This window comes from Schistosoma haematobium, chromosome 3 (genome assembly GCF_000699445.3).
Source record: "Schistosoma haematobium chromosome 3, whole genome shotgun sequence".
In the NCBI taxonomy this organism is placed as follows: Eukaryota; Metazoa; Platyhelminthes; class Trematoda; order Strigeidida; family Schistosomatidae; genus Schistosoma; species Schistosoma haematobium.
This window is the reverse complement of record NC_067198.1, coordinates 39036506-39056322: the sequence shown is the minus strand read 5'-3', so window position 1 is coordinate 39056322 and position 19817 is coordinate 39036506. Positions and strand designations below refer to the sequence as shown.

General features: G+C 33.5%; 1 protein-coding gene across 2 annotated transcripts in view; it reads left to right on the top strand.

The window, feature by feature from the left end:
• The window catches only part of MS3_00005741 (uncharacterized protein), a 29481-nt gene extending 11813 nt beyond the window's left edge, over nt 1–17668 (top strand). The window contains exons 4-9 of one of the 2 annotated variants that reach the window (XM_051213829.1): nt 133–305; nt 1710–1788; nt 4913–5026; nt 6190–6328; nt 8040–8245; nt 15013–17668. In XM_051213829.1, the coding sequence (XP_051069842.1) occupies nt 133–305; nt 1710–1788; nt 4913–5026; nt 6190–6328; nt 8040–8209 (675 nt within the window). In that variant the 3' untranslated portion in view covers nt 8210–8245; nt 15013–17668. The remainder of the gene's footprint in view (nt 1–132; nt 306–1709; nt 1789–4912; nt 5027–6189; nt 6329–8039; nt 8246–15012) is intronic. The other variant, XM_051213830.1, reaches the window with a different exon arrangement.
• Nucleotides 17669–19817: the final 2149 nt, after the last annotated feature.

Here is a 19817-nt window from a genome sequence, read left to right as displayed (position 1 = left end):
TCATCAAAATAGATTTAACTGATGATTTCCTTCAAATATCTAAGACTGATAGCTTCATCAATGTAAACAACATAAATCTCATTCAATGATGTTTATTTGGTTTGTTATTTTGTATTTTCGTTGTTTTTCTAGACCGAATTGGAAAATCATAATACTTGTGCATTTATGGTGGAACCGATTCAAGGTGAAGCTGGTGTTCGTACACCTTCAGATGGTTACCTAAAGGGTGTGCGAAAATTGTGTACTAAATATAGTGTGCTGTTTATAGCTGATGAAATACAAACTGGTTTAGGTCGAACAGGAAAGTAAGCTATAACTATGGTTTGTTTTACATCTAATTAACTAGTTTAAACTGATGTTGTCATAATGATCTGTAGCTGATATTAAGTAGTTATTCTTAGAATAAATTTTTACTCTTGGTTTAAGTAATTTTATGAGTTGAGTCAATTAAAACCTAGCTGTACATCTAAATTTTATGTAAATGTTTGAATATACCCCAATTAAGACTAGTAATAGGAAGATACACGTTCTGATATACATATGGCCTTTGAGATAAATAAATTAGAATCCAGACTGACGTTTTCTGTTTCCCGTAACGATATTTAGATACTAATATGAGTAAAATAGTTGCTTAGCTTTTTGAACATATTCTGTTATCCATTGATAAATCAAAGGTTTGAACCTGACTCCATTTACTTCGCTTCAGGCAACTGGGTAGTATACATAGTCTTCATATTAACACTGTAGATAAAATTTCAGTACACTGATCTCTAATCAATGAATGAGTGGAATTATTTCAATTATTTATAGATGAACTAAGGAATTAAAAATCTGGTGCATTATAACATTTACTCAAAATGGTCTCTTTTTGTTACCATGTGGAAAAAATCAATAAACAATGAGCGAAAAAATAATGTAATAAATTGAACACTGAAGAAAAAGGTATGACAGAATGAATAATTGTACATTGGGAAAAATATTTGGAAACTATTTTTAACTATATTAGAGTAACCATAGTTGTTCTTATGACTAATAAAGCGAGCCTAATAAAATAATAGATACAATCGCGAAATCTTTGATTAAAAAAATATTGATTTATAGTAGTACAGAATTCGGTAGAATCTATTGATTACTGTATCTCATATAAGCTATATTATAGTATCAAGGATTTGATGTTTTTATCAGATATTTAAAACACATCATCTTCTTTTACCCAGATTCATTTCACAAGAAAGCAACTGGGTTCACAAGAATATATAAAATTTTGTTGTCTATACGAATCGAATCGATAAACCCATTCGACATCTTCTTACTACAGATAAATGACTCTGGATAAAAGTATTTTTGGGTGTATAATCGACTTAAAAATCATCTATGAAAAACTTCAAGGTTCTTTTGAAAAAAGTATAATTGCTATACTCATTTCTTAATTTATTAGCTAAGATAAAATAATTAACAATACTTTTATCACTTGATTATCAAAATCAAATTCAATGAATTTGAGTTAAATTTCAGACTTAAAAACTTGAAGATTATTAAATTTGCCGATGGAGGGAAACTCATGACTTGTATAGCCGAATAAATCTCAGTTACATTTAGTATAATCCCAAGTAATATATACCAAACGCCAATGGCAGAAATCTATACATAACAATTTATGCAGATAACTTATCCTTATTTTCTTAACTTACTCTTTTGTTATTATTCAGACGGTTGTGTGTAAATCATGAAGATGTTCGACCTGATATCGTTCTACTTGGGAAAGCTTTATCAGGAGGAGTACTTCCAGTAAGTTATTAAAGTCAACGTCATCATATGTTTACACTGTCTGTTGAGTTTTAGATATTTAAACTATCGTCAATTAGTACTTATTTGAATATCTAGGGATGGACAAGCTAAAACGTAACATCAGTTCGTGACTTCAATGGGAGTTGATCTGAGCTGTGTAGATAGGTTCAGACTACAGGGTTAGGGTCTGTGTGATTATTGTAATCACTGATTGGAAATGTTCAACGACATGACATACATTTATTCCTTGTCTTCCCTTTTCTCCTGAATCTCAAATTTATGCTTCATTTGAATTCTATAAATTCATTTTTGATTCTCGAATCATATTGTATATTGTCAAATCTTTTCTGCTCTACTGCTACTGTTGATACTCCTACTTCTACGATATTTGCCTTGATAAATTTATCTCGCTGTGCTGACACGGTGTAGCTATTTAAACCGATATACATATGTTCGAGGTATTACTTTATGTTTGACTAAATGACCATGCCTAATAAAGATTGAAGAGACTGTGATAAAAGATAAATCGGGGGCGACTTCATAAAATATTAACATAATAAGCTGTTGAACGGTATAATAAACGTTCCTCTGCTTCCGATTTTATTCCACACTACTAAACGGCTTCGTTGATTGTATCGGATAACTTATCCTCTTTGCTGATTCAATCAGTCTAAATCATTTATTCATTTTCTAACCACGATTTTAGTTTGTTTAAAACCATATACAAAAGAGTTAGATCTTAACTAGATGATAATTCCTTACGATTAAACAACAGTTATTATATAAGTATATGAATATTTAGAGAGGAGACTAGATTATTAAAACTCTTATGAGTGAGTGGATAGTTTTGCTTGGATCAATATATGCATAAACTTTTATAGAATCCTAGTTTGTTGAGAAAATCAAACCCAGAACTTTTCGGACGCTACTCCGCGTAAGTTAATAAGTTTTCAGCAAAACATCAAGTCCGTGGAGTTCGAAAATGTTTCTTATATTCTTAAGTATGTTGGGATGGCTTTAGAACAGGCAGCTTGTTCGTTCATTTTTTTTATGGACCTAAACAAGATAAAATCTTTGGTTTCTTTTAGGATTATCCAAACAATGAGTTTATATTAAAACAAGTTCCATTTTGTATTTAGCGTGATTTAATCACAAAATTAAATCATATTAGTACAAAACACACGCCCTGTCAAAATACTAATTAGTTTCTAGGATTCTTCTTAGACAGAAAATTAAATGTAACGGTCGGGAGTAAACAAAAAAATTTAAATGATTTCTGTTCATTGATAGTAAACTGGTAGTATATAAAGTATTTGTTTTGTACAATTCTAACTTGTGTTCTGAACCGCTGAGTGTTCTAATATCCTTTCTTGTTTTATATAAAACTTGAACTAAAAATAAATCTGTTGACATTAAAGTTAATTGTTATATCTTAGACATTGGTTGGCAGTTAAACCTAAAAATCACTTTTCATCTTCTGTGCAACTTGTTATTTGATTTACTGACAAACACTAATGAACCTAGTTCTAAGTATTAACAGGCTCATACAAATTATAATATGGATTTTGCTTCTTAATAGCATACAGAAAAAGAAATGCATGTATTTTTAACATTTTAACTATCGGGGACACACGTTACACTATTATTTCAGTTAACCTAATAAATTCAAACAAGTGAGTAGAGATTTGTAGAGATTATTGAATGTTATTGATATTATGAACCAACTTTAGTTAAGTATCCATTGAAAATCAGGAAGTACTAGATAACTGTTTTGCCCAAACATGAGTCTTCTCGGTATTGCACATCTATAACCCAACAAAGGGTTAGCTCAACGCCTTCTATCTAACCATATAGACCACCAAATCAGTGTACTTATATGATCACAAATATGTCAGAAAACTGTTTAAAAGTTTCATAGTATCTAAGTCTATCAACGAGCGACTTGTCAATATTCTTAATTTTACTATGAAAATATATCCTTTTAACCATAATGACTATTTTGACTTTACAACAACTAAAGTTAATCATATGTTTCATATTGAAAATGACCTTTTTCGTCATTAAACTCTTAACTTATTAAAGTACACTTAAATCAATTTATATATAAATAATATCCATGATGTATTATATGAATTTAAAATGGATTAATTTTTTCGAATATTTTTTTCATTTCATTTATTTATTTACATGCTTCAAACCAAAAAATCTATTTACGTTTTATATTATATTTAATCTGTTTGTTTACATATTAATTATCAGAAGGGGTTTGTGGAGATTTTATAAATTTCACAAATTGAAATCATGAGTCAATTGAAGCTAGACCACTATAGAAAACCTGGAAGCACTGGACGGCCGTTTCGTCATAGTATGGGACTCCTCAGCAGTGCGCATCCAAGATCCCGCACCCCGCGGGATTCGAACCCAGGACCTATCAGTCTCTCGCCAGGCGCTTAACCAACTAGACCACTGAGCCGGCATCCAGCGATGTTAATGTCTAACTTCAACCAATCCACGAAGTTGCGCCACCATATACCATTGTCTTCAGTGAGCTCATATCTCACAACAGACCTGGTTGAACTCCACTGGTGACGGCTTATCACTAAAACTTCAGGAGTATCTCTTGAAGTCAGTCACTAGTGAGCAGATGATTATTATCAGAAAGGGTTTGTGGAGATTTTAGAAATTTCACAGATGGAATTTTAGTGATAAGCCGTCACCAGTGGAGTTCAACCAGGTCTGTTGTGAGACATCAGCTCACTGAAGACAATGGTATATGGTGACGCAACTTCGTGGATTGGTTCCTTTTTTATTGTAGTTATTGCGGAAATTAGTTTCACTGATGTGCATGAAAATGTGTAACTAGAACACTTAAACCAAATTAAGAGATTATATTCGCTAACTTATACAAATATATCTGGAATACACGAATTTTATTGTAACATGAAAACATCCAGATGTAATATTAAGAGCCTGAATAATGTGTCAAAATATATTACTATTGATAAAGTTGGCCTCAATAGTTTTTTTAGCAATCATATTATGATAATGCGTTCTAAGAACCTAGTTTGTTTCACTTGTATTTCCATTTATTTATTTATCTATCTACCTATCCATTTTAATTCAGGTATCCGCTGTTTTAGCTGATGATTCAGTTATGTTGACTATTCAACCTGGTGAACATGGATCAACTTATGGTGGTAATCCATTAGCTTGTAAAGTTGCTATGGCTGCTTTAAGAGTAAGTCTTTCCTTACTACTATCATTACTGTTCGTAAGGGTCTGTTATTTTAAAACTGTCAATAATGAGGAATAAATTCGATCAGACTACTTCATTATGTCGAGCTCTTTGAAAAAATATTTTGGTGTAGCCTGTAGTCACCGGTCGATAGTGGCATACTCAAATGACGAGCCCCAAAATGAACCACACATACCTGTCAGATTATACTCCCATTCATCACAGAAATGTATTAGCATATTGTTAATAACCTCTAGCCTCAGTATTTACCGAGTCACTACTAATTTTGCACATTTTGCTCACCAGCCTAAGATAGCTGAGACAATTTAAAAGTTCAGTAAACTCAGCCGAACAAAATCTTTCAAATCAATGGTTTCAACAGAATGTTGTAGACAAAGTTTGCTTGACATTTAGCCTTCATTGTTCAAGGTTTTTATGCAATAAATTTTGATTCATTTTGCAAAATTGTGATGTTATGTAAACTTTTTCAACTCATTCAATTGATCACCTTCCTTAAAAAATATTTCTATGTTAATCTACTGACCAAGAGAATTTCTAGCTTAATTACTACGTTATTCTTAGAATGATGAATTTGTTTCATTATAAAATTGGTGACATGTTATATGTTGTCAACTGACTCACTTTATTTAAAACTATTAGTAACTGCAATATTCGAAGATTGCTTTAGTTACAAACTGTCATCAAATATTAAGAATTAAAAATCAATAGACCAAAGTTTCTTCTTAATTTAGTCCTCCTTGATAACTTTAAACCTTGATGCTACATATAGTCGAATAGGAAATCATTAGATTTCATGAAGAAAACAATATTACTCGAGCTCTGATTAGGAATCCATTGAGCATTATTCGGTGAGATAGTCAGTTTGGGCTACTAAGTAAAAATCACTCATTTTCAACGTCTTACTATTCTGTTGCTTCCTGATTGGTTGGTTGCGTTCTCCTGTTAGAATTTGATTAAATCTATCTAGATGCAAAATACTAGTGAATACACATTTACTATTCATTTAAATGTTTTTTTTGGAGAAATTTCATTAAAATATTCATCACGAAATGAAAGTTTTATTCTAAGAAAATTTAAAAAGAGTTATCTTTTCATTTACTTTCTACTCCTCGGTAATGTATTATTTCATTTTTTTCAAAAATAAGGTATTGGAAGAGGAAGGTTTAGCAGAACATGCACAGAAATTAGGTGAAATCTTTCGTCAGGAACTGAGTAAACTTCCAAAATCTGTCGTTGAATTATATCGTGGTAAAGGTCTTTTAAACGCGATTGTAATTCGTCAAGGTAAATAGTAATTAGAAATATCTATGTTTAGATCACTTGAATTGTTAAGATTAACAGAACTGGAGTGTAGATAAATAAAATTATTTGTTGTTTATAAATTAATAATATTTTGTCAGGAATTATAATTGTATGTATGTAGGTAAGGAAGTGAAGGAAGTAACATGTTATTGATAACAAAAATAAGTGGGCCGTTATTAAACAATGCGAATAAATGTGAAAAATATCATTTGGAATCTAAGACTAATAATAACAACAACAATGAATACATATGCTAAAAGTACACGTATATAAAAATGACCGGAACACAGAATGGTGATTATTGTAATCCAGTGGTGGACGTAGGGCATGCAAGGGAAGAGGAACGCAGAATAGACATTTCGCTTGTATAAGTTTAGATGGAACATTCACCTTTGCGATACTAAGTAAATGTTAATGTAGGTAGTTTCAAAGCATTACTGATTTCTTTTATAGAACTGTAACTGGTGACATTTTGTTGACATTATGCTTTGTGTTCTCTAAATGCTATAGTATTGAACTTCTGTGAGATTTAATTAACATTTTTATTCAATCACAATGGACACTGCTTGAGGAAGTGACGATGTCGCGTCGTTCAACCTATAAATTTGTTTCTAAAAGAAGAGTTAAATTTATAGATATGGAGAAATAACTGGACCCAGAAGTGAATCTGTCGCTCATACAGGTTGAACATAATAAATAGTAAAAATGAAACTTGTGTCATTCAAAAGTAATTTCTCCGCCATCGGACTAGTAAATAAAATAAAGCTGAAAAAACTCCCTTTGGCTTCATAACCTTGAATTAATGTTTAATGTAACCTAGAAGCGAACAAAATTATCACTCTATCTCTACCCTAATATGTAATGTTATTAAATTTTCGTTTTGAAGTGAGCAAATTCGTTCTACACGGATACTCTTTTTCAATGTTCTATCATGGTTCCTCTCTGTACATGAGGGTGATATATATAAGTTAATTTTGCGAAATTCGTTTCTCCTGATTACGTTTTTTCGAACAATATATACGCAGTAGCAGAAACATTAAACAAAGCGGATTATTAGGATATTCTTCCTTACATGTGAGAAGTCAAAAATATTAATAATGAGGATCACTTGTGAAAATGTATCCACTTTAAAAAACGTTTTTATGATACCTCTGAAAACAGTGATATATTAGGGGTATGCTTTCTCCTGGTTTATCATACTTTAAATGGGATTGTAAGCATATTTTTTGCTCAGTTTCTGTTTAATTAAATTAGTCTTCCTTAATCTATCCAGTAAATCTCTTGACCAATATTTATCTCTTCGATTAGCTGAAAGTATGTCAATGTCTGTGTTTAGTGTTTTAGCAATCGAACCAAGGTGTAAATGATCACACAAAGTATAACGCTCTGTCGCTTTAAATATTGGGTGAAGAAGCCTTCAGTCAGAGATTATTTCCACAGTATCTTTATGAGACATTGAAACTGCTATGTTCTTCGTAACTGCTTAAGCAGGATATTAGTACCATAGCAATCCCTCATGGGTTTATAGATGAAACCTTGATACTGGTTATCAGAGTAATGCACTTTACTCAGGATATACTTTCCGGAATCAGCAGAAGTGTCTATGTTAACACATTATAGTATTCTTTAAGCCGAATAATCCAATAATTTATTTCATATTTAATTCTACATTGTACTTTTCTTTTGTGTCCAGGATTTAATGCGTGGGATGTTTGTTTAAAATTACGCGATCATGGTTTGTTGGCTAAGCCAACACATGACACAATCATTCGATTAGCACCGCCTTTAGTTATTAAAGAAGATGAACTGCACAAAGCGACAGAAATTATACACAAAGTGATTGGTTCATTGAGTAGATCGTGAAGAAACACAGGAAAAACAAACAGCTATGCTATTTCGGTAATTTCTTTTGAATCTATTACTATTTTTGGTTGTCTTATCCTGCTATCAATGTTATTCAGTCGGCTGGATTCAATTTAGAAAATAACGGAAAAGTATGTCAGCCCTAGTTGTTATTTATCACATACGCACAACGTGATAAAATTAAAAAGACGACTAATGAAGAAGCCAAAATAATGTAGTAACAGTTATGATGAAAAAGGTTAGTTATTGATAGTATGGTTCAGAAAGACAGGAGGAAAAGATATATATGAAGGATTATTGTAACAAGAGACCTAAAGACTGATAAAGAGTGAATCCATTTATGCCACTGTGACTTGTTTCGGTCCCTATCATCCGACATCTTCGTGCACTGTTTGAGGTTACTGTATGAATCTCAACCCAGTAGTCTGTCAGTCAGTCAGTCAGTAACAACGTAGAACCAGCATGCCCCAGACCAACAATAAGTGATCTTATGAACTAATTTTACTTTTTGATTTGGCCATCCCTACCTTTCTTACAATATATTCTTACACCAGATAACATCGATCGTCGGAACAGATAATAGTTAGACTTATATAACATATTACCAGCAAGTATGATAGACCGGAAATCATTTCAATTGACCTAAAACCTTAGTTAATCCAAATAAAAGTAGCATGAACATTCTGGATAATTTTTTTAGTTCAAACTGTTCATCATTATTTTAGACATTAATTTAGTCAGCTACGCCATTCAAATATTTAAAATTTAAAGAATTGGAAACAGCTGAACGTAATGTTCATAAGTTCTTTTTAAATTAAACCTTGAGGATACATATTATTAAAGTTAGTCGTAGAGTTTAAACATGGGATCGTTCTTCTGACCAACAAAAAATTATAACTAAAGAACTTAAATAATACTAAACGCTTTTAAAAGAATCCCCAAAAGTTACAGTGAAAAACTGCGACCTAATAGGTCACCTGCTTCTAGACAATAATAGAAACTCATTACTGGCATTTATTGATGATTGTCCTATGTTGTAAAATTAATAAAGTAGAAGTTGGTAATCAATGAAATCCAACTCATTATTTGATTGATACGTGCTCTCTATAAAATGGAATGGTTTTGGGTCGACTGTTTATTGGATCATGAATGTAAACAAATGAGAAGGTGGAAAATATTATCAACCAGTAATCCGTAGTTGTACCGTTTTTAGTGATCTAACGACTGATGTTATTTCTCATCAAAATCATTCTCGATTTCTTCATAAAATCACTTATATAACATACCAAATGATATCATATATTTACCCAGTAACAAAAGGAATAATCTACAAATAAAATTTGTATAAAACAATTGATTTAATTCCGTTTAAGTATAACTAAAGTATAATGATTGGTATTATACACTAAACTTTCACCTCAAACGCTAAAGCGTTATCCACTGACTCACTAAATTCAGTTAGTCTTTAAGTCGTGCAAAAGGTCTAAAATTCATTTTTATGGGCTGATATTATTTATGTTGATGTTAAGGCCTACAACTGTTAATAGAGACTGATTAATTTCAGATGTGAACATCAACAACGAAAAAGTACAAATCCGTATAACAGAGATCGTCTTATTTCTCAAAGGCATAATAATAAAATGAGCATAAAAATAAAAAGACATTGAAAATGAACAAAATCACAAAAGTTGAGAGAAATTAACTAAACAAAAAGTCATAAGATCTTGAAACATAGAGGGAATCTTGGTGTGTCATAATAACTAGTTTTAAAGAATACCAGAGTCCTATTTTCATAACCCTGAAAATTTGAACCATGTAACCTAAATGTTGCTACTCAATTCATATCAACGGCTATTTATTAGTTTGATCACTGTTAATTTTTCTCTGGAATTATTGAACTGTAGTGCTTTGTAATAGTCGTCATTTTAGTGCATCTAATATAAATACCCAAAACACTATACTTTCTATGTTGTAAATCAAAATAGCATTAACTTAATTAACAACCTAGATTAAAACTCTACATACTACATCAAGAATTACTAATTCATTAGTTTGGGATCTTATGAATAAGGATTGAAAAGGACTTCATTTTGAAATATCTACATCGTTCTTGTGGTTTTCATATCTAATGATCATGTCTAAAAACTACAAAGTACAAAAAAAGCGAACTTTTGATTTACATTTTCTCCGTTCGATGAAATGCTACATATTTCAACATTATTGTATATGACTTTCAGGAACAAAAACACTGAATGATCATAAAATACATATTTCTTGCCTAGCCCACTACTTACTTACTTACGCCTGTTACTCCTAATGGAGCATAGGCCGCCATCCAGCATTCTCCAACCCACTCTGTCATGGGCCTTCTTTTCTAGTTCCATCCAATTCTTGTTCATTTTTCTCATGTCTATCTCCATTTCCCGGCGTAATGTGTTCTTTGGTCTTCCTCTTTTCCTTTGGCCTTCAGGATTCCAAGTGAGAGCTTGTCTTGTGATGCAGTTGGGTGCTTTCCTCAATGTGTGTTCTATCCACTTCCAGCGCTTCTTCTTGATTTCTTCCTCCGATGGAATCTTGTTTGTTCTCTCCCACAGTAGGTTGTTTCTGATAGTGTCTGGCCAACGGATCCGAAGTGTTTTGTGTAGACAACTGTCAATAAACACTTGTATCTTCTAGATGATGCCTTTCGTAGTTCTCCAAGTTTCCACCCCATGCAGTAGAACTGTCTTGACGTTATTATTGAAAATTCTGACTCTGGTGTTGGTTGATAGTTGTTTTGAGTTCCAGATGTTCTTCAAATGTAAATACGCTGCTTTTGCTTTGCCGATCCGCGCCTTCACATCTGCATCAGATCCACCCTGTTCGTCAATGACGCTGCCAAAGATATGTAAAGGTTTTTACATCTTCAAAAGCTTCTCCGTCAAGTATGAATCGATTGGCGTATGCTGTGTTGTATCGGAGAATCTTGCTTTTCCTTTGTGTATGTTGAGACCTACTGCTGCTGACGCTGGTGCTACACTGTTCGTCTTCTGCATTTGTTGTTGCGTGTGCGAAAGAAGGGTCAGATCATCTGCGAAGTCACTATGGTCCAATTGCATTCCAGCTGTCCATTGTATTCCATCCTTCCCCTCAGATGTTGACGTCTTCATGACCCAGTCGATAACCAGGAGAAAGAGAAAGGGTGAGAGTAAGCAAACTTGCCTGACACTGGCCTTTACTTTGAACGAGTCTGTCAACTGTCCTCCATGCACGATTTTGCAGTTTAATCCACCATAGAAATTTCGTATGATATTGACTATCCCCTCAGGTACTCCGTAGTGTCGAAGAAACCTCCATAGTATTGTCCTGTCCATGCTATAAAATGCCTTCTCGTAGTCAATGAAGTTGATGTAGAGTGATGAATTCCATTCAATTGATTGTTCCACAATGATCCGTAGAGTTGTGATTTGGTCTGTACACGATCTATCCTTACGGAATCCTGCCTGTTGGTCACGAAGTTGGGCGTCTACGCAGTCCTTCATCCTGTTTAACAATACCCTGTTGCAGACTTTTCCCGGTATTGAGAGAAGAGTGATTCCCCTGTAGTTATCACACTTGCTGAGATCGCCTTTCTTCGGTATTTTGATCAGAAGTCCTTCTTTCCAGTCTGTTGGTACTTGTTCTTCATCCCAAATCTTGTTGAAGAGAATGTGGAGTATCCCTGCAGTTGCCGCTACGTCTGCTTTTAGTGCCTCTGCTGGAATGTTGTCTGGTTCCGATGCTTTGCCACTCTTGATTTGTCTGATGGCCATGCTCATCTCTTCAATTGTTGATGGGCCAACATCGACTGAGAAGTCCGTGGGTGCTGCTTCGATGTTGAGTAGGTTCAGTGGGGCTGGGGTTCTACTTACCTGTTTTGCTGTTCTTCAATGTTGGTGATTACTTTGTCTTCCTTGCTTTTCACTGGTCGTTCTGGTTTACGATAATTTCCAGCGAGTATCTTTGTTTTATCACACACTTGTGTCATGTTTCCTTCTCTTGAAGCCTTTTCCGCCATCGTTGCTAAATCTTCCACATATTTACGTTTATCGGTTCTGATGCTCCTCTTCCCTTGCTTGTTTACTTCTGTGTATTCAGTTTGTGCTTTGGCTTTCTCTGCTCTTGTTCGGCTGATATTCATTTCTGCTTTCTTGTTCCTCCTTTCTTGAATCATATCCAGTTTATCAACAGTGATCCATTCCTTGTGCTTCTTGTGGCCCAGAACCTCATGACATGTTGAAGTGATTGCCTCTTTGATCCCCTTCCAGTTGCTCTCCATAGTAGTTCCTTCTCCATTGAGTAGATCATGAAAGGCCTGGAACCTATTGCTGAGGACTATCTTGAATTTGTTGAGTTTGTCAGTATCCTGAAGAAAGGCCGTATTGAACTTTTGTGATATTGTCTGCCCCGTTGTCTAGTGTTCCTTAAGTTTCAATTTCATCTTGGCGACCAGTAAGTGATGATCTGGTGCTATATCAGCTCCTCTCTTGATTCGCACGTCTTCCATCGTCCTCCTGAACTTTTTGTTGATGCAAATGTGATCGATCTGGTTCTATGTATTGTGATCCGGTGAAGTCCATGTGGCTTTGTGAATGCGTTTATGTGGGAATATGGTGCCGCCTATGACCAGTTTATTGAAGGCACATAGGTTTGCAAATCTCTCGCCATTTTCGTTCTTTTCTCCCAGTCCGTGTCGTCCCATGATGTCTTCATATCCAGTGTTGTCCGTTCCAACCTTGGCGTTGAAATCTCCCATCAGAATAGTCAGGTCCTTTGTTGGGCACTTCTCGATGATTGACTGCAGCCTATCGTAGAATTGATCTTTAGCGTCTTCATTGTAGTCGTTGGTAGGCACACAGCGTTGGATGACATTAATTGAAATGCCCTCATTCTTTTTTTTTGAAAGAAGCTTTGATGATCCTTGGTTCATGAGATTCCCATCCTATAAGTGCATTTTGTGCTTGTTTTGATAGCATCAATGCAACTCCTCGTGTATGTGAGGCATTTCTTCTTCATGACCGGAGTATAACAGAAATTCTCCTGAAGCTATTCGCTGTTGTCCAACTTTCGTCCAATGTGTTTCAATGATTCCAAGCACCTCCAGGTTATATCTCCTCATTTCTGCAGCAATTTGCGAGGCTCTCCCGGTGTCCCACACTGTACGAACATTCCATGTACCTAAATAAATGGTTGTTGTGGTTGTCAGAAGGGGCATCGTCCTCGTAACTTCCGAAGGAACTCGGCTTTCATCATGAGGCTTCATAGTTCTTCTAAATGAAGACCTTCTGACTCCCAGGGCAGAGTTTAAAAGGTTCGAATAATTTTTTCTGGTTAGCCTTTTATCCGGGCTTAAGACTGGCAGTAGCCTCAGCTGGGCTCTATGCGAAGTTCTAGCCCACTAGGTTTAAACGAATAAACTAATCATCTGATTTTATATTGTCTGGCTAAAAAATATGTATATCTCATGTGTTTAATATAGCCAAATCGTCATTAACATAAAAATATCTAGGTTATTACATGTGTTATGTATTAGATTGTTTATACTAGATTGCGTAAACAAATATTTCATCTAAGCTCTTAATTGACATTTTTGTTTATTAGAACTTTCAGTTATGCTTCGGATACAACGTATAATTCATAATCATAACAAATTAAAGCTTTAATGCTTAATTTTGATCTTTTGAGCGGTTATTATGTTACGACTATTAACAGTAAATTATGTTTAAGACACTATAGAATAAATCCTAATATTCATCTATGTCATTCAATAAATGCATTCACAAGGAATTTCACTTTACCATAAGGTCGAATTCTTCACTTTTAATTTGTTAAATTCATCTCTAATTATCTAATTGCTTTTATCTCTTTTATCTATTATATGCTTATGTTGAACAGTTCGACATGTGATCTACGTAACAAAATATAATTCTCCAAATCTAATCAATATTGGGAAATTATTGCGATCTACTTAACTGACTAATTTCTAAACTATATTCATTAAAAATCGGTTCCACATAAAATACTATGCACTATTACATAGCTAGCCTTGTTTAATATACATCAAGTTTTAATAGTTACCAAGTATTTAAAACTTATATTTACTTACTTACTTACTTACGCCTGTTACTCCTAATGGAGCATAGGCCGCCATCCAGCATTCTCCAACCCACTCTGTCATGGGCCTTCTTTTCTAGTTCCATCCAATTCTTGTTCATTTTTCTCATGTCTATCTCCATTTCCCGGCGTAATGTGTTCTTTGGTCTTCCTCTTTTCCTTTGGCCTTCAGGATTCCAAGTGAGAGCTTGTCTTGTGATGCAGTTGGGTGCTTTCCTCAATGTGTGTTCTATCCACTTCCAGCGCTTCTTCTTGATTTCTTCCTCCGATGGAATCTTGTTTGTTCTCTCCCACAGTAGGTTGTTTCTGATAGTGTCTGGCCAACGGATCCGAAGTGTTTTGTGTAGACAACTGTCAATAAACACTTGTATCTTCTAGATGATGCCTTTCGTAGTTCTCCAAGTTTCCACCCCATGCAGTAGAACTGTCTTGACGTTATTATTGAAAATTCTGACTCTGGTGTTGGTTGATAGTTGTTTTGAGTTCCAGATGTTCTTCAAATGTAAATACGCTGCTTTTGCTTTGCCGATCCGCGCCTTATATTTAGGGAATGGGAAATTCAAATGAAATTCATTCACCCTGATTATAATGTATTGTTTTAATTCTATTTCGTTAATTAACTTGATTAATATTACTAAACTTTCCTTTTCTTTTCATCTAACCATTTGTAGGACATATTTCATTGTAATGCTACAAAATTTTATTTGACCGAATTCGTTTTAAATCCATTGCCAGATTCATTGTTGTAATTCAACTTAAAAGTGAAATTAAAGAACCCTTCTACTTATTTCCATAAATTATTAAGTATCTACCAATGTGATTACATTTTTATACTTTGATGCATCAAATTATCAGTTGCTTTATCGCATAGATATATATTCTATTTATAGTTCTATCTGGCTTGTTTGTTTTGAACTACTACTCAAATAATGTTGCGTTAGTAGTATGTCTATATGTAATGTGATTATTTTCAGATAACTTATTTCATTTTTATTATTGTTCAGAATACCAACATGTTGTGATACGTGATTTTGAGTTATTTAATGTATTTTGTAACTCTTTTTTTTTTTTTACTTAAAAGTGTCTTGGTGCATATGCTTAGAAGTTAATTGTATCCAGGCAATCGAAAATAATATAGCACATAAATTGTTGTTTACATATGTTTTTGTGGAAAAATATTTTATATATGGATTGTTGATTAACCCGAAAATAGAATTAGTTCATGTTTGAAAGCTCAAATATAAGAAAAACTTTTGTCAAAATAAATAATAAATAAAGTTTGCTTATGTACTGATAGGTAATTAAAATATTCTCTATTCGTAATCGTAATCGAATTATTCTGACCAACATTCCAGTAAGATTACTAATTCAGATTATTAATTCATATAGTGCTGTAAATGAATTAATTTTAAAACTTTGATTCAGTTTTTATTGCATCGGCGAAAGAGAACTGTGACAGGTTAAAAATTGAAGATCGATAGATATATATGAATTTTAATGCATACTTTTTGTAGTTCTCTGTATCTATCACAAATTAATATATATTGATCAAGACCTATATCATGTACTTGATCTGAGATGGTTTGTTGTGTGAGAGACTTGTCACTTCTCTAGATATCTAGTATTAGAACGCGACAGTCGTGTACATCAGAGAACCGTTACCATCTCCTGTCTTAGGAAAACAAGTATCCGATCAGCATTCAGAAATTCTAACCACCCATCACCCAACACTGGTGATGAATTTGAGCAAAACCAAATATTGTTTCGAAACTTCTATCGGAGTATCCTGAACCATACAAAACTAAAGGTATTTGTTAATCAAAGACAAATTCGGTGAGTGCTTATCAACTCCAGGATGCAACTACATTCAGCTGACGTCCGTTCTGGATTCCATTAATACCCATATCCCATCTATTATGTGTAAAATTGTATACCTTATGCAGATCGTCATGACATATCCATTATGATACATATGTCAACCAAGACTGATCAAAATTCATTTGAATTAAAGAACTGAATATCGCAAATCACTCCAAATAAATTATATTTATAGGAACTTGTTTTATTGTTTTTATGTATTTCGAGCGTTAGTTTTAGAAATCAGTCATTTTTGTAACTTTCATAAACATCTCGTTTTCAGCATTCCATATCGTCTATCTGCGTTGAATCTTCCGTCTTTCAGAAACCGATTTGCATACCTAAGACCGTCAAAATATGCAACGTTATCATCCAGATTAAGGGTGACATCTAGGCCATAGATACTATCTTGATGTGGTGTTTGGGCTTACATATAATAATCACCCAAAAGTGCCATAATGGCTGGAACACTTGTCTAAAAGCAGAAAACGCATTTCCGAACAGCGACGAATATACGAAGGTTTGAAGTCAGTAAGGTGTTTGCACCAGATAACCAGCATCAGCAATTATGCTCATTTTCCTCAAGGGGACGTGAGTGTTAAACACAGTTGGCCCTAAAAATAGCATACTTCAGCTTACCCCACAGGATTCAGTCTCTGGAGGTAAGGTCTTTAAAGTATAGAGTAGTCTACTTAGAAGCACACGAAAAAGAGTAATTATCCGACCCACAATCGTTGTCCCTTAAGCCCCTTGGTCGTTAACTCTAACTCAGTTTCGTTTACTGGTCCCTCCAAAAGAAACACCTTTCCATGGTGAGACAGGTTGAGAAGTAAAAATCCCTATCAGACCTCTGATCGTACTCGACATCATTCAGAAAACAATTTGACATCCTAGTGCAGTACTTTCAATCGCCTATTGGTAAAGCCTTCTGTTAAATGACTTTGATTATTAGGTTAGAACCACCATAGTTCGATGCCTACTTGAATACGAAATTAATAACATTAGATTAAAATTCAAGGACTATATTATTTCAAAAACGAAACACAGTTAATAGCTTTTTTCCAATACTAAGTAAAATCATTTATTAAATACAAAAGATATTTTAGTTACATTTTAACTACTCTCTAGTAAACTGTGTAATGCCCAGCTATGAATAGGTGTCGAAGTAGGAACATGAGTATTAACGGATTTGGAAGAAATACCTATATACCTTCTAGGTTGTGGTAGTACACTTGATCAGAACAAAAATAATGAAGGAAGGAAAGCTAGAGCAGAAGGCCAAGTCGACGTATTTATTTAGTGATCTACAGAGTACCCCATAAAATGGTTAGGCAGTAAATTACCCTAAGTAAATATCTAGATCTCATCAAACGTATTCAGTTTGTATGTAATTTCATGAGTTCGGCTTTATGATTACTTCTTACTATTATTAAAACTAAACAGCCCTGATGAGGTAACCATCTGATCCTTCTGCATGTTACATTGAACTTTGTATTTAAATAGATAGTGTAGGCCGATTCGACCTGGTTAAATGTCCATTTCTTATCATTACTTATTATATCAAGCTTTAGAGTTGATTCGATGAACGTTTAATTTCCACAAGTTCAGGTGGCTGCAATACGATCCTTTTAATTGGACCATTCAGCATAAGATTCCTGAGTAAATTATTTATAATCTGATTCTTTTTCTATCATTCAACTTAAAAATCTCTTATTATTTCACATTTTTATGGTTGAAATTTATTTTTATATGAGGAACAACATAAGTAAATCTGAATTTCTATGGGATTACATCAGTTAATGTCTAACAATTCCAACTACTTTCATCATTATAAGTAGTAAAATGCTTTTCTTGAAAATATCTCAAGCATTTCGAAGTGAAGCTAAATTCCTAAAAATGAACTATTGAATCTTGAATAAAATGAAACAGCTGTCACTTTTATACAAATGATTAACGCTAATGTACTGATTTATGTTATAATTATTTGCATGAAAATGTCATTTAGTTTAAACAAAATTTTTACGACAGTGCACTGATCAATTTATTTATATTTATATTTATGAATATTCATATTAAAAATGTACTGACAAACAATTTCAAATGTTCAATATGATCATTTACACATCAGTTCTAAAATAAATCTAAACATCATAATTTATCAATTATTTTAATTATGTATATATTAATGATAACTAAGGTTTATCAAACGTTTGTTCATTCATGACTAAATGGGTGTAGTGAATCGATTCAAAGTGATTAACAAACAATCCTACTTTATCAAGAATGCAAGTTTGTGGAGATTGTAGGAGTTTTATTAGTTGAATCCATGAGTTAACTTAAGCTAGATCACCATTAAAAACCTGGTAACAAGAGACGGCCATTTCGTCCTAATATGGAACTTCTCAGAACTGTGCATCCACGATGTTACACGCGGAATCTTAACCCAGAACCTTGAGTCTTGAGCGCGAACGATTAGACCACTAGGCCGGCATCCAACGGTGTCAATGTCTAACTTCAATCGATTGGATGCTCATCTCTGAGGAGTCCCATACCAAGATGAAGTGGACATCCAGTGTTTCCAGGTTTTCACTGGTGGTTTAGCTTAGATCGACTAGTGAATTCATCTATTAAAATCCAACTATACTTTATTAAGATTTAAGGAAGCCATAGAAATTATAAGGCTTAAACTGTACCTTTGTACTCAAAAAGATTTTCAGATAATCTTCAGCTACCTTGGTAACGGGTACAAACTAAATATATTGGTCATCAATTAGTTTTAATCACAAATTAATGGGTTTAATTTACATATCTATCTCTTTTTCTAAAATTGTTAGATTTTGTGTTATATTACTCAATATAACTACCTTTATTATCTTAGACATCAGCTAAGAAATCACTAAATCATAAGAATATTGATTCTCAACGAAAATCATCTTTCAAAGTAATTTACATTTGGTTAATGACAAAAACTAGTAGAATTTGCGAGTCCCTTAGATAATTCTATCTTATTTAGACTACAAAGATAATTTCTTGTCAAGGACTAATATCAACAATGAATGATAGCTAAAAACAACCCGCTATTGGGATCTAACAATGCTGTAACAATAAATTACATTTTAATTTAATTTAAATTAAATGTTCACACCATATAAAGTTCAGGGATAATTCTTAGTTTCATTAGTATGTTAAGTGATGCTTTGTATACATGTTTACTTTTGCCAAGATGTTTTAAACAAGAAAACTTAATCAACGATAAGAAGATTAAACGTATTCAATCATTTATACATAAAATGAATAAGTGATTATAATAAATACAAAATAACTTGAAACAAGTAAACATAATTCCTGGTAATTTTAAGATGTTTTCATTCGTCAACAAATCAAGGAATTTGTCTAGTTTGTGGTAAAAAATTTTAGTAGTTGAATTCATGACGGCCTTTCATCCTAGTGTGGGACTCCTCGGCAGTGCGCATCAACGATCCCGCATTACGAGATTTCAACCCAGGACCTATTAGTCTCTAGCGTGAGAGCTTAACCTCTAGACCCCTGAGCCGACATCCAACGTTGTTAATATTTAACTTCAACCAATCCATGAAGTTTAGCCGCCATCCACCATTGT